A 15,517-nucleotide genomic window follows, 5' to 3' on the forward strand; every position below is an offset into this window, starting at 1 on the left:
GGTGCAGGGGTTGTGACCAGGAGCTCCAGGTACCCTTGGGTGATGCATCAGCAGCTCCACGTGTCCCTGTGCATGGAATGTACGGGATGGTGTGTCCGTGGAGAGGGGTCCCTGTGTGTGAGCCCCCCAGGGTACAGCAGGACCCTGAGCTTGGGACCTGCACCAAGAGGGGGGGTTTCCAGTCTTGGGACCTGTGGGCAAGGGAGGGGGGCAGCAGGGAAAGCACTGAGTGTGCAGGACTATTGGGGTTGTTTGGTGTTGGCAATGAGGAATTGCGGGACACGGCAGGATGTGACACTGTGGTGGGAGGGCAGTGCAGTTGGTGCCGGGGGTACAGCTGGGCTGTGGGACATGTGCTGGATGCTCCCTTCTCTCTCCACAGCCAGAGACTCAACGGACCAGGCCATGGCCACCAGCTCCAGGCTGGCCCCTCAGGACATGGAGCCTGGACGGCGACTCCACCTTTTCCGCCAGCACCCAGGACATGCCCTTTACCACCTCCCACACCCGTATCCTCAGAGGAACCTCAGGAGCTTTCTCCCGGAGCCAGCCCATGGCAACCCCTTCTTCCACTCCCCAGAGCTCTCCCAGCTGGATTTTGACACCATCCACTACATGCCCTACAGACCGGCCCCCTCCCTGCTCGCCTGCGGCCACACGTCCCCGCTGGCCCCGGGCTTGCTGGGCCAGCAGCTCCCCGTGCCCTCGGCTTGTGGGCAGGCGCTGGCACCCCACAGGACGTGTTCCCTGCAGCCCCAGCCCCCCTGCCCCGGGCTCAAGGCAACCCTGGCACAGAAGCAGCACCGCACACCCGCCCTGCGCCGGGGGGTGAGCCACGGGCACCAGCACAACAGCAGCGGCTCCGGGGAGAGTTACCTGACGGAGCACAGCGGGTACCTGGCGGACGGGCCGGGCAGCGACTCCAGCTCGGGGCCCTGCCACGGCTCCTCCAGCGACTCCATGTTGAACTGCACGGACGTCAGTCTGCAGGGCATCCACGGCAGCTGCTCCACGTTCCGCAGCTCCCTGAGCAGCGACTACGATCCCTTCGTGTACTGCAGCTCCGAGGGCCCCGCCACGGACCACGGCCAGGAGCCGCTGCGGCCGCCCAGGGAGAGGCGGCCCAGGTCCTTGGACCTCATGGTGCCCGGGGGAGCTGCTCCAGCCAAGCCCCAGGTGCTCAGCCACGTCCACTACCACCACCACCAGCACCACCACTACCGACGGGACACGGAGTGTGCCCCCGGACGCGCCGGGCAGGGACCTGTGCCACGCAAACCCCGCTACTCTGGGGCCAAGGTTGGCTTCCACGGGGCTCGGACACAAAAGAGGACTGAGAAGAGCCATCACTGCCAGCAGCCTCCGGAAAGCAGCGCTGTGCTGCAGGAGGCAGCTCTGGCAGGACAGCCAGCCTGTCCCCAGGAAGGCCGGGAGCCCCCTCATGCCCTCTCCACTTCTCCAAACAGGTTGGACTTCAGTGTAGATGCCAACAGACAGTTGGGAGCAGCTGGCACATCCCTTGCCCTGCTGCCTCCAAGACACAGCCTGCAGAGCCGGCATCACCGAAGGAAAAGAAAGTGTTCCCTGGAGCCCGACCCCGCTCTGCTGCCCAAGGACTCGGCCTTGCCCAAAGCCTGCGATACTCACCTTCCCCACGGCCATCCCAGTGGCTCCCGCTGCTCTCCCGAGGTCCAGCCCCTGATCCCAAGCGCTCCCCTGCCCAGTGGCTCCGGCTCCCGGCCGCTCTGGAAGTGTTTGGTGCCGCAGTCCAGCTCCGAGCTGAGGAAGCAGGAGGAGGGGGTGTCGGGACGGGAGGGAACCCGCCCGGTTCCTGCGGATTTCTCAGGGACAGGCACCCACAGACACAGTCTGAGTCTCCACCTGCACTGCCCGTCCCAGCAGGGTGGGCAGGGTAAGTCTGCTGTGCTCCTCTCCTTGCAGGGAGCAGGTGAATGAGGGGGGTTTGCCGAAGGAGCTCTGGATGCCAGGACACCTGGTACCTTCCCCATGGAAGCACTGACAGCAGGAGCGTTTCAGGGCTCACCTGTCTGGAGATGGTGGCCTGAACAATGAGCAAGTGTGTTAATGAGTGCACCAAACCCTAAAATACTGCATCTGAGAAATAAGGTGGCTAATTTTAACTAAACATCTCCAGCAGCTGGAGTATCTCCCAAAGGGAGGGATGGGACCACGTTTCTCAGTGTCCTCGCACCAGTCTGGGTGTCTTGCTGGCAGAGTCATTATCTTCAAGGCTTTTTGGGCTCCAGTTGTTCTAGCCAAGCCCAGCTAACTGCAATCAGTGAGGAAGGAAGTGTGTGTGGCGGGTGGTAGTAGAACAGACTCAATGAGTTGATGGATTTGCACATCCCTCGTTTCTCACCTGCCTCTGTTGCGTGGGAGTTGCTTTTTAGTGTCTTTTGGAAATCAGATGTAATTAAAGTTTGGCCCTTTGCCTAACTGCTGCACATCTCTCACTGAGAGAGGGAAAATGCCTTTGAGTCGAGGCTCTTTGAAAGGACCTGAGTTTAGCTCCCAGGTCTTGCTCTCTCAGGTCCTCTGAACACAGCAACCTGCACGTCAGCCCGGGCAGGTGCCGGCTGGGAGCAGAGCCCGGCTCCCTTCCTCCCCCTGCCACTGACTCACTGCAGCTCCTCGGGCAAATCCTTTTGATTTCGATACCAAACACAGATCTGGCTGCCTAATTTCTCTTAAAACACTGGCCCTAAACTCGTGACTCACCGTGCCCATTGTGCCGCAGAGATAATCACTTCCTCCCCGTGCTCGTCTGTCCAGCCCCGCTCCACGCCCAGGCTCCCGGGGCAGCTCCAGCCGCGGGGGCAGCGGGGCAGGGGGGGCTGGATGGGCACGGGCCTGGCTCCCCGCGGCGCTCCGGCCTCCCAGACTCCCAGGAACAGATTTTTTTCCCAGGCACAGAAGTGCCTGACACCGCAGATGGGTGATCCGGGAGGCCCGCGGGGATGCCGCCGTTTGGAGAGATGAGGAGGCAGCAGTGCAGAGGTGCCTCTGGTTCACGGGTAGCTCTGAGTGCTGATGCCCTCCCGGGATCACAGCAGGGGCTTCCACGTGGAGAGAGCCCTCCTGGCTCAGGGAAAGCTGCTCAGGAGTTGCTTTGAGCTCCTACCTGAACCTGGGAGGCCTCCCCAAGCCCCCAGGGCAGGAGTCTGTGCACCTAAAGAGGGGTGCTGGGTGCTGCCGTGCCCAGGGCATTGCGAGGTCCACGCCTGTGAAGTCTCTTTGGAGGTGGTCCCAGTGGCCTCAGTCTGTGCCCACCTCCTTATGGCTCTCTGGCCCCCACCCAGAGCCAGTGCCAGCTGCTTTGCCAAGCACACCCAGCCTTCATTCTCTCTTGGAGCTGGAAGGACCAACGTGTTTGAAAGCACTGTAGCTCTATTTGACTGCAGTAGCTTCTTGGGATGCTTTCAGGACCAGCCAGAGATCAGAATCTCCTTGTAAGGCTGAGAAAATACATAGATTTAGGATTTAGCTTTATCAGGAACAGAGGGCAGAGCAGAAAGCTTGTGCAGGGCTCATGCAGAAAAGCCACCAGGCTGAAAACACGTTGGTTGACATAACACAACCTCTGAGTTATAATCACATTGGTGCTTTATCTTGGGAAAGGTGGAAATCAGTAGAGACCAAGTAAAGAGAGCAAAGAGCAATCTCAACAGACAGTCCCATGTAAGCAGGACACAAAACACAGACGAGGAGACCAAGGAAGAAACGCATCAGTGCCTCCAGATAAATGGCATAAGGCTAAAAATATAAATGGATGAATTAGAAAGCCCAGCTTTAAATTAAAGTTTTGACATAAACTCTTCAGAAACCCAGTTTAGAGGAAAAACAAAGAGCAGGACCCTGTAATTCCCAGGTGAAATTACAGAGAGGAGAAGAGTGTGTCTCTTCTGGTGGCATGGGAGGGACACTCTGTCCTAAGGAGAGTGTGAAGTCCAATGACAAGTGACACAAAAATCCCCAATTGCCCCTAAGTAGAAGGAGGGTGGCATTTGGGTTATAACATACTATGTCAGCACAGGGTGCAAAGAGGAGCCTACAGAGACATGAGAGTTTTTTAATAATAATTCTGAAAGAAGCAGTCAAAAGACTAAGATGCTTTTGGGCACAGGGATCATTTAAAGCCCCAGAAAGGGCTGGCCAAGCAGCAGGGCAGAGAGGGCACTGGGAAGCTGTTCTTCCAGAGTCAAGGTGTGGTAAGACACACCACACAAGGAAATCAGGATGCCAAGCTAAGTGCAGAGCCATGGAGAGGCACACGAGGGAAGATTTCTGTGAACAGCTTGTGAAAAACAGAGAGACTATTAATGCAAACATTTCCAGCTCCATCAGAAGGGAGAAGGCTGCCTGAGGCTCTGCAGATCCAGGGAATAACACAGGTCTGAGGGATGTTCAAGGGCTGTAAGTGCAGGGAGAGCAGAACAAACTGAATTTATTACAATAGTGATCAGCCTGGAAGCGCTCGGGGAGGTTCTCACCCTGCACAGGGCAGGGGCTACAGGATCCCTCATGAATCAGATCATCAGTTTGAGTGACTCTGAAATAAAGTAGAGAGTAACAAATTGCCAGGGGTACAGCTCACCCCCTGGGCATCCTGCAGGGCTCAAGCACAGAGCTGATAAATCCTGAATGTGGCCTGCAGTCTCTTATCCATGCCCAGAGCCAGAAGGAAGAGCTGGGGGCAATATCAGCTGGAAACAGCTGAAGCCACAGAATGATGAGCCTGACTTTCCAGCCAAGCAAATTGTTAAGAATTCAAATGGAGGGGCTGACTTGTAGGCACATGGCTCAATGTGAAAACCAGGGGAGGAGGCACCCCAGCTTCTGTAGGGAGAGATAATGCCTGTCACATCTTTTAGGGGAAGGAAGCTCTCAAAGGATAAAAGGGAAGGTGCTCTCATAGGTAAATAACTGGCTAGAAAATAGGAGACAAAGTGTGGACCAGACTTAATGGAGGGAAATTACTCAGAGAAGGAGCAAAGTGGAGTTCTCCAACTGTCTGCACCTTCCAGCAAGCTCATAAATATCCTGGACAAGGAGAGGAGATAGCAAAGTGTATAACAGATAAAATCCATCATGATGTCAGCATTAAAGCTGGATACAGAGTGTTACAGAGGGATCTCCTGCTGCTGAGCTGTGAGGGGCAGAGTGGTGGGGGAAATCCCATGGAAGTAGCACAAAACACCACACAAGCAGAGCCACTTCCGAGTAAAAATCAAATTATTATTAGGAGCTGGCTGGGCACTAATGTGGGACAAGCAGAAAGTGCCTCTATGCAGCTGCATAAGGCTGTGGTGAGCTCAGAGCTCCTGCACACCTCTTCTCAAAAAGGGAAATAGCAGGTTTGGGAGAAGGGCAGAGAGGAATGGCAGTGATGGGGTTTTCTGAGAAAACAAAGAATAGTGAGACTTTCATGTGGGAAAAAGGTGATTAGCAGAGGATATGAAAGAGAGGATATGAAATCAGGAAAGCAAGGGAGAAGGCAGATAAGAGGGACTCACTGGTGCTTAGAACAAAGTAATTGGTAGCATCAAACGGGAAACAGAAGCTTTAAAACACCCAAAAGACAACACATGGTGTGTAGTGAAACTGGTGCTGGTTGCCCAGAGGATGTAAGTGCCAGGAGTAAAATGGATTTGAGAGCCCAGATCAAGAGCTGGCAAATGCAGAGATGCAAATACACCCCCCGGCTCAGGAAGTCCCTAAACCAGGGTTTCCAGAAGCTGCTGGTGCTGCTGTGGGATGCAGCAGCCTCCAGGTGTGTGCTTACCTCACCCAGCTGCCAGGTGAGGCTGAATCCTGATCCACAGCCCCTGGAGAAACTCCACTTGTGCAGGCAGTGCCATGCGCTGGCGTGGCAGGGAATGACGGGGCAGATGATCCCAGAGAGGCTCGGGTGATCCTGGAGTTTGTGCTGCTTCCTCGAGCACCTCCACCAGCCTCTCTTGGTGGGGTTTGCATGAAGATACATCCCCGACTCCTCTCTTGCCTGGGAAACGACACCTGGGAGTTGTGCCGGTGGAGGATCAATCCTTGAACGATGCTGGATGGATCCTTTTAAGGGAAGTCAGACAACTGGCAGGGAATTACAGCTAGATGGCTTCCTAAACCGCCCCAGCACGCCCGGATGGCATCCCAGAACAGCCAGATTACTCCCAGCACAGGCTGATGAAATCTCTTGATTTCTCTCCCTGGGAAACCTCACCTCCTGCAGCACTCTGGGCGTTCTCCCCCTCCCTCTCCTGCTCATCCTCTCAACCATTCCCTTTCATGTCACGTCTTTGATCTTTACCAGGGAGAGGGAAAGGGATTAGAGGTAGAAGAAGACCACCCTCAAAACCCCTGTGGTGTCACCAAGATGTGCTCCTCCAGGTCACTGCCCTGGATGGGTCTCCATGGCCAGTCCAGCAGCCAAGGTTCTCCCACCTCTCCTTTCTTTTTTATCCTTCCTTTCTGTCTGTGTAGCAGGGGACACTTACACAGGCACAGCTTTCAGAAAATACTATAGTAATGCTATTGGAGGTTGAGGGGCATCTGATCACAGAGGGATTGAAGCTGGGAAGCTGCTGGAAGTGGCTTATTCCATGTACTGGTGACTCAAATCACAAATGTCCGATATCCTCAAACTCTGTCTTCAGGTACTTTGGCCATGCCTGCACACTTATGTTCATGTAAAACACCATGTACTGCACACTTATGTTCATGTAAAACACCATGTACATTAATTTTCCCATGTCAATTAGCTACATTTTCCCAAGCAAAATCTTACTTGTTTGTTTTCTTCCCCTGTATTTATTTTTCAAGGCTCTGCTTCTACAACTGCTGATGTATAACCATCCAGGGTTTGCTGTGACTGTTGTGAAAAGTTGGTTTTGAGTTGCTCTCTAGGAACCTCTAGATGGTCATTTGTTTCCTTTGGATCTCAGGAACACTCAGGAAAAGGGAAATGGGAAAAATAGTGCCTGTGTGCCTTTACTGGGCTATTCTGACCCTGTGTGAGAGCTCTGGGCAGGCTCAGACATTTGGTGTGGGTGACAAACGGCAGTTGGAGAGAACACCCTTGGAGAGAAAGGGGCTGGCTGGAGCAGTGACTCAGGGTGCACTTTTTAGGCAGCCCTTGAGTTGAATGCTTCAAAATAAGCTGCTGAGCATTTCCCTGTCAATAATTCACCAGGCAGAGGGGGCTGGTGAAGAGCCTGAGCTTGGTTGGGACTCAGAAGGAATTTGTGCAACCTCTTGAACACTGTGAAACTTGTGCCATCCTTGTCTTGCATCACTCACTCTGCTTTTGTTGTCTGGAGTTTCTGGTGCACCCTGGAAGGTGCTGCCTGGCTCTGTGTGATATGAATGAGTGTTATTTTCTGTTCCTAATAATTTTTCAATCAGCTGTACAGATTTTTCTCAAAGAACAAACATTAGAAAGCCTCAAAGGCAAGCACCCAGTTAGTGATGGGAGTCCTGGGGAGCACTGTGCCCTTAGCCTGCCTCTTCTGAAAGAGTAGCTTGATGTCTCAACTTTACATTTTATTGTACTTTACCTTAGAGGAATAAACTGTTTGGGAGATGGCCAGAAAATTCCCTCTGAAAAACTGGGAGAAACTTCCTAGAATCGTGGGCTATCCTGAGGTGGAAGGGACCCAAGGATGATCGAGTCCAGCTCCTGGCCTTGTTCAGAACACCCCAACAATCCCACCCTGTGCCTGAGAGCATTGTCCAAACACGCTGTCAGGCTTGGGGCCATAACCACTGCCCTGGGGAGCCTGTTCCAGTGGCTTAGTGGCTTTTTTAGTGGCTTTCCCTGCAGCATCTGTTCTCCGTATTTGCAGGGTCAAGGCCCCAGCAGCTGTGGAGCCCGGCAATGTTCAGCCAGGTGTAGCTGACACTTTTCTTTCTCCTTTTCTTTGAATGCAGGATCTGAAGAGGAGGTCCAGGATGTCCATGAACACTCAGTCTAATGAAACACTGGCCTGTTTGCTCCCTGGGAGCTGGAGTGGACACAGATGTTCAGCAGGAGGAGTTCACACCTCGCTCTCTGCACAGGACCGTGCGATGCCCAGCCCGGCCCCGCCAGACACAGACTGCAAACAGCAGTGGGGCACTTGTGGTCTCCTCACACGTCCCCACATTGCAACAGTCCCACAAACAGAGCTGTGCTCTCCAGGCCCCCTTCTCTGAAGGCACAGGCAGCCCGTGGTCACCCTGTGGCACCTCTGCGTGGGCTGGGCAGAGGCACCAGCGGGAGAGCTCAGCGAGGGAGTGCAAGCTGCTATTTTGGCATGTTCATGCCACAGAAGGTTTTGCTAAACACTTCAAAAATAAACAAGCCTTCGAGACCAAAAGCTGCAGAAATGACTTTCTGTGGCCTGGTAGCTCCTGACTTCATTTCCTTACTTAGGTCAAAAGCCAGACTTCTCCAATTAAGTTTTCCATGCCTATTTCAGACACAGGAACAAGCTATTCTCCATCTCACCGCTCACAGGTCTGCCCTGCAAGGTGCTGCTTCTGACTCCAGTGGAAACCAACAGCTCTCACCACTTCTGATCCCTCCAGTGCCCCTCAGCTGACGCCGTCTCGGCCATTCCCTGCATTTGGCAGCAGCAGGAGAGGTGAAGACACAGGGACAACGTCAGCACTTCTGGGAAGGAGCTGGGTCAGACTCTTTCCATTGCAAAGAATCCACCCTCTCATCTGGCAATGTGAACAAGTCTCTCACTCACCCTCTAACTCCTCCACCCACCCTCAAACTAGGTGTCATGGCCAGCCCTGTTAAGAGCAACTCATTTTTTGAGCGTGTTTCAAACCTGAGGTGTCCCCGTCACAGGAGTCATGGAAAATCCTTGAGTTCACGTGGTTCCTGCTGCTTCCTCTCTCACTGCCTCAAGACACAGCAAAAATTCCCAGCAGAAGCCTCCATAATAAATGCAGAGCAGGGCCCCATCCATCGCCCAGCCTTATCTTCATATTTCTGAGACACCTGAAATGATCCTCTGAAGGAATTTTTCAGAATACCCTTCTGTCTTTTCCAACATTTTGATGATGCAGGGAGAAAACTCGAGAAATCATCAGGCTCCAGTTTATTACTTTCCCCCCCTCCCATTTGTGGAAGGTTTTGGGGGTTTTTTTGGATGCCACCAGTTCTTATTTCCTACGTCTCATAATTTGCAGACCTTCAAGTAAAATAAAACCTGCCAAATTCAAAACATCTAGAACCCAAACAGCTTCCAAACAGCAGGGAATTCCTGTTGAGCTCATTGCCCTAAATGATCAGTCAGGCCAAAGAATCAGATTCCCATGTGAAGTGCACATTTATATGGCACCAAGTGCTTCCAAGCACAGGGAAACACTGCTGGATACAACACTGGAGCTGAAGGTAACTCCTGACAGTTTGAAACCTGGGGTAGGAACAGGCTCCCCCGTGTGCTCAGTGCTCAGCAACCCTCCTGTGTCTTCCTTTGAATCAGCAGCAGCTTCTCCAGCTCGAGGGAGAGCACACCGGTTATGCAGTCCCAGTTCAGGATAATTCTGCCTCTGCCTTCGTTTGTGGTGAGGAAAGCTTTTTATGGGGTTTGCTGCCCTTAATCCTTGGAAAAAAGGCATCTTTCTCCCAGCTGCTCATCAGCCCCTGACAGTCAGTGATCAGCCAATAGCACTGTTTCATTATTCCCTTGCTATTCCCTTCCCTGTCTCCTGTGACTGAGCCCCTGCAGGACCTTTCAGTGTAGAGAAGAAACGAATTTCTTTCATCAAAGAACCCACCAGAATTACATTTAAACCTTTCCAGGCTCTTCTTGCAGGCAGAAGACACGAGCTCAGATGTTTTCTCCCTTGCAGGGAAGTCAGTTTTCAACTAGAGGAAAATACCCAGGAGCAGATCCAGATTTGCCCTGTTTGGCTTCTTGTGGACTTTGTCCATGGCTTGTCTCAACCAGCTCCCCACGTCCTTGACCATTCTGGAGGGCTCAGAGGACTTCACAGAGGGGAGGGCCATGAAGTCAGGGTGCTCCCACTGTTCTCTTTAGGAGTCAAGAAGGCTGAGAGCTTCCAGGGATGCATTTCACTGCTCAAAGGAACAAGTGGGCTCTTTTGCAGTCAAAAGTCCTCCTCTCTTTTCCCTCCTTATCCCTAACTACACAAAGAATCTGCAGCAAGCCCCAAGCTTCTTGGGAGCACTAATGCACCCTCCACTCCCCACTGCAGTATTACCAGGGTGCCAGGGCAGTGCCTGCTTCCAAGTGTTTCCCTTTCCTGACCTTATGCTGCTGCTCCTTTTCATCTAGAAACGGCCCTGCTGGATGTTGTCCTGCTCTGTGGGCCTTGTTCAGCTGCAGGTCTGCCTTGGTGGGGGCCCAGGTGGGAGGAGAGGGGGGAACTCTCTGGGAAGGTGAGTTTTACGATCCTTTTCGGTAGATGGGTGACTGTCCTTGGCTGCCAGGAAGGGAAGAAGCAATATCTGAGAAAACAGGGAATGGCTCCTCACAGTTCCTGTACCTCTGGCTTCTGGGTGATGCTTTTGAGTGCTCAGTATGCATGGGCTCCATCACGGAATTTCTCCAGCATCCCAGCAGTGAAGCAGAGCTCATTTTCCTTCATTGCATCCAAGGCTGAAAACTGATGGAAACCAGAGCATCCCAAGGTCCCTCTGTCCCAACCGAAGGCCCAGCCCTTCCCCAGGGACCCCCTTTTTCCCAGGAGCTCCCACCCCCTGAGCTGGGATCCACGACTGGGCTGGCTGGACATCCCCCCTCCTACACAGATCCTTCAGATCCTTCGGAAATGTGAATATTGGTTTGTTTTGTTGTTGTTGCTTCTTGTTTAGTTTGGTTTTTTTTGCTGAGTCTGTCCTGGCTCTCGGGGCTTGGGAATAAATTATGACCCAGGGAAAAAAAAACCAAAACCAAAACCCAAAAAAACCCCACTGCAAAAACAATCCAAAAAAAAAAAAAAAAGGAAAATACGTTTTATATATATGCCAAACTGTGTATTTATGTCCGATCCACACAGAGATGTGTGAATATGCTGATGTGCTCAGAAATATATTTATTTACTAATATATTTATCCAGGTACCAGTGTGCTGCCTGCGTTTGTTCTTTGGGGCTGTTCTGGCAGGGGAGCCTCGGGGCGCCCGCAGGGAGGGAGCGGGAGCGGGACTGGGACTGGGATCGGGATCAGGGATGGGATTGGGACCGGGACAGGGATTGGGACTGGGATTGGACCAGGATCGGGGCCAGGTCTGGGATTGGGGTTGGGGCCGGAACTGGGATCAGGATTAGGACCGGGATCGGGACTGAGATTGGAACCGGGACCGGAATCGGGACTGAGATTGGAACCAGGATCAGGATCGGGATTGGAACCGGTTAGGGGGATCGGGATTGAGGTTGGAGTTGGAGCCGGGATCGGGATTGGGGCCAGGACTGGGATCGGGATCGGGATTGGGACCGGGATTTGAACTGGGATCGGATCGGGGCCGGGACTGGGATTGGCATTGGAACCGGGATCGGAATTGGAGCCGGGTCCGGGATCGGGATTGGGATCGGGGCTGGGATTGGAACCGTGACCGGGATCGGGATTGGAGCCGGGATCGGGATTGGAGCCGGGATTGGGATTGGAGCCGGGCCCGCGATCGGGATCGGGACTGGGATTGGAGCCGGGATCGGGATTGGAGCCTGGCCCGGGATCGGGATTGGAGCCCGGCCCGGGATCGGGATCGGGATCAGGACTGGGATTGGAGCCGGGATCGAGATTGGAGCCTGGTCCGCGATCGGGATCGGGACTGGGATTGGAGCCGGGATCGGGATTGGAACCGTGACCGGGATCGGGATTGGGATCGGGATTGGAGCCGGGATCGGGATTGGAACCGTGACCGGGATCGGGATCGGGATCGGGACTGAGATTGGAGCCGGGATCGGGATCGGGACTGATATTGGAGCCGGGATCGGGATCGGGACTGGGATTGGGATTGGAGCCGGGATCGGGATTGGAGCCTGGTCCGCGATCGGGATCGGGACTGGGATTGGAGCCGGGATCGGGATTGGAACCGTGACCGGGATCGGGATCGGGACTGGGATTGGAGCCGGGATCGGGATTGGAACCGTGACCGGGATTGGGATCGGGACTGGGATTGGAGCCGGGCCCGGGATCGGGGCCGAGCGCGGCGGGCGCGCAGCCGCAGAGCGGTGCCGGGGCCGGGCCGGGGCAGGAGCAGCGATGGCCGCGATCTCGCTGGAGACCGTCCCCAAGGACCTGCGGCACCTCCGCGCCTGCCTGCTCTGCTCGCTGGTCAAGGTGGGACCGGGACCGGGACAGGGACGGGGACAGAGCCAGGCAGAGGGGCAGGGACCGCTCCCCGCCCAGCCCGGGCCTCCGGGCCCCGGCGCTTTTCCCTTCCCGGCCCGGCCCTTCCCTCGCCCGGTTTAAGCCTCGTAGCCTCTGCCCGGGCCCTTCTCCCCGGTCCGGACCTTCCCCGCCCGGGCTGGGCCTTCCGATGCCGCCACCGGCCCCTCCGCTCCGGCCCCGGCCCTTCTCCCTCCGTGCCCCGGCCCTTCCCGGCCCCGGCCCTTCTCCCTCCGTGCCCCGGCCCTGCCGCCCGGTTTGGCCCTCGCAGCTTAAACTGCCGGGCCCTTCTCCCCATACCGGGCCTTCCCGCCCCCACCCGGCCCTTACCCCGCACGGTCTGGCGCTCCCTGCCCTCCTGTCCCGGCCCTGCCAGGCCCGAGCTCCTCTGCCCCTCCTGCCGCCCGGCCCCGGCCTCCCGCAGCCTCGGGGCGCTTCCTGCCCCGGCCCTGTCCGCTGCTTCCCGGGGCTCTCCCTCTCCCTTCCCGGGGTTCCCTTTCTCTCTCCCTTCCCGAGTCTCTCTCCCTCCCTGCTCCCGGCCAGCCCCGTCCCTGACCCCCCTGTCCCCTCAGACCATCGACCAGTTCGAGTATGACGGCTGCGACAACTGTGAGACCTACCTGCAGATGAAGGGCAACCGCGAGATGGTCTATGACTGCACCAGCTCCTCCTTCGACGGGTGAGTGGGGCCTGGCCACGGTCCCCAGGGAGCCCAGGGACGCTGTGGTGGCACTGTGGGGTCACCCAGCCGGGAAATGTCCCCTTAGTGCCAATTCCTCCCGCAGGATCATCGCCATGATGAGCCCCGAGGACAGCTGGGTCTCCAAGTGGCAGAGGATCAGTGAGTATTTTGGGAGCCACAGATCCCTGATCCCCAGCAGACCCTTCTCAGGGACAGTGGGTTGGTTGGGCTGTGGAGAGGGTTCTGCCCCACGATGTCCCCTCCAGTGAAGGGACATCTGCACAGGTGTCCCTTCCCACCTGGCTGCTGCTATGTGGGGTAACTCGGTGTTTTCTTCCCCCCAGGTACCTTCAAGCCAGGTGTCTACGCAGTGTCCGTGACTGGCCGCCTGCCCCAAGGTACCTGTGAGATGGAATCAGGGTTTGGGGGTTCAGTGAACACTGTGGACAGGGATCATGCCATGTGGGTGATGGGACCAGCAAGGTGGGAAGGGATCAGCAAAGTGGGAAGAGATCAGCAGGGGTGACTGCAAGAATGTGCTGGACTGGGGAAGGGGCTTCAGGGTTCTGCACTGTGGCTGCCAGAAGCTGATATTGAAGGTGCTGCTGCCTAAAACCAGCTGTCAGAGGGATAAACTGGGATTAAAGGGTGACTCTGGAAAGTGATCTCGTCTCCAATGGTTCAGCTCCAGGGAAACACAGAAGTTTGTCCATAGAAAAGAGTTTTGCAGGATGGGGTGCTGTTAATACAATCCTGGTGAGCAGGTGCCCCTTCCTGTCCTCCTACACCAAGGGCTCGTGCCACGGGGGGCTTTGTGTGTTTGTAAATGGAGTGGAGGGCACAGAGGATTTGCCTTATCTCTGGAATGCAGAAACGGCATCATCCCTCCAGCTGAGCCCCTGCCCAGTCCCCAGAGCAGATTCCTGACCAGGAGTGAATCCTGAATCCCCAGGGGGAAAGCTGTGCCAGTATCTGGGATCCCAGGCTCCTTATTTCTCACCTGAGCTCTGCACTGGGAAGGAGCTGGAACATCACAAGGCTGGAAGCTGAGGCCTGCTGGCACAACCCAGGCACATCTAAAAAAACCCGGGGATAGGGTTTAGGTTGGATTTTAGGAAAAGGTTCTCTCCCCAGAGGGTGGTTGGGCACTGACCAGGCTCCCCAGGGCAGTGGGCACAGCACCAAGGCTGCCAGAGCTCAAGGAGTGTTTGGACAACACTCTCAGGGACAGGGTGGGATTGTTGGGGTGTCTGTGCAGGGCTGAGGGTTGGACTCAGTGATCCTTGTGGGTCCCTTCCAGCTCGGGATATTCCATGATTCTGTGAAATAAAGATGATTGTCCAGATCTTGATCTCTACATGACAGAACCACCAGATTTTTCCAGGGCTCCTCATCCCACGAGAACACTGACCTGTGTTTGTCTCCTTGCTGCAGGGATCGTCCGAGAGCTGAAGAGCCGTGGTGTGGCCTACAAATCCCGGGACACAGCCATAAAAACCTAAAGGGCTCTTGTGCTGCCTGGAGGATCCTGGTGCTCCAAATCCTCTTAGTTTTACCCTGCAGGGAAGCGAGGCTGGACTCGGGGTGTGCTGGCTCAGCTCCCCTCCCTCGGTACCTCCGGACTCCGCCGCCCCACGCTCTGCCCACACAGACCAGAGACCTTTATTTGAGCCTTGACAGGGGGGAGGGTGTGAGTAGGGCTGGGGGAGGGTCTTTAATCGTGATGCACAAGTTTTTTAAAGTTGGTGTGGGAAAGAGGGAATTTGGGATCTAGCTGTGTAAATAGTTAATAAATCCCACTGCCTGGCCAGGGCTGGGTCCAGCTGTTGCTCGGTCACTGGTTTCACCACTGCAGGAAGCGGGTGGTGGTGTGGGGGGGTCTCTCACTCTCCCCCCTGCCTGTGCCAGACTGTTTGGAGCCAGTGGTTGTGTCACTGCTTGTGCCACGGGCCACATTCCTGCCTCGAGAGGGAGATCCTGCCCTGGCTGTGCTGGAGTGTTCCCTGTGGGAACAGGCCATCCCCACTGTGCAGCTCCTGGCTGGATGGAGCAGGTATGGTGGTGTTCAGTGTTTCCTGTGGAGGTGTTTTCCTGGAGGTCACAATGCCCTGGGCCTGCAGGTTGTTATACAAGGGACATGGTAGCAGGATGGACCTTCCAGGACCTTCCACTGGCTGTTGCTGATCTCCAGGGCAGGCAGAGTGGGATGAGCCTTTTGCTGGTGTGGTTGGGAGGCAGCAGGTCTTGCAGAGGGGAGGGATGGACAAGCAGGGACAGGAACACCATCCAGCTTCGTATTTCTAGGGATCTGACTGTTTCAAGTGTCAGCTTAATGTCTACCCCACATGGGCTCCTGAGGGATTCACCCTCCTTAGCTGACAGCTCTTGTTTGATTTGTTTTGTTCCAGTTCAGCAGCAGCCACCGATCACGAAGGGCTGAGTCCTTCATCAGTAGCTCTGTGAAATAACCA

The 15,517-nt window shown here is 55.4% G+C and overlaps 2 protein-coding genes across 3 annotated transcripts in view; both read left to right on the forward strand.

Annotated features, from left to right (window-relative positions):
• RNF43 (ring finger protein 43) overlaps positions 1-11,097 on the forward strand; it is a 61,480-nt gene extending 50,383 nt beyond the window's left edge. For both annotated transcript variants that reach the window (XM_032707556.1, XM_032707557.1), the window contains 2 exons: positions 383-1,912; positions 7,945-11,097. In XM_032707556.1, the coding sequence (XP_032563447.1) occupies positions 383-1,912; positions 7,945-7,988 (1,574 nt within the window). In that variant the 3' untranslated portion in view covers positions 7,989-11,097. The remainder of the gene's footprint in view (positions 1-382; positions 1,913-7,944) is intronic.
• A 1,088-nt stretch (positions 11,098-12,185) lies between these two features.
• SUPT4H1 (SPT4 homolog, DSIF elongation factor subunit) lies at positions 12,186-14,874 on the forward strand. Its single transcript, XM_032707409.1, has 5 exons — positions 12,186-12,316; positions 12,937-13,043; positions 13,150-13,205; positions 13,391-13,444; positions 14,481-14,874. The coding sequence occupies exons 1-5, from the start codon at positions 12,239-12,241 to the stop codon at positions 14,546-14,548; spliced, it is 363 nt and encodes a 120-aa protein (XP_032563300.1). The 5' UTR covers positions 12,186-12,238; the 3' UTR covers positions 14,549-14,874.
• Positions 14,875-15,517: the final 643 nt, after the last annotated feature.

Source organism: Chiroxiphia lanceolata, chromosome 20 (assembly GCF_009829145.1).
Source record: "Chiroxiphia lanceolata isolate bChiLan1 chromosome 20, bChiLan1.pri, whole genome shotgun sequence".
In the NCBI taxonomy this organism is placed as follows: Eukaryota; Metazoa; Chordata; class Aves; order Passeriformes; family Pipridae; genus Chiroxiphia; species Chiroxiphia lanceolata.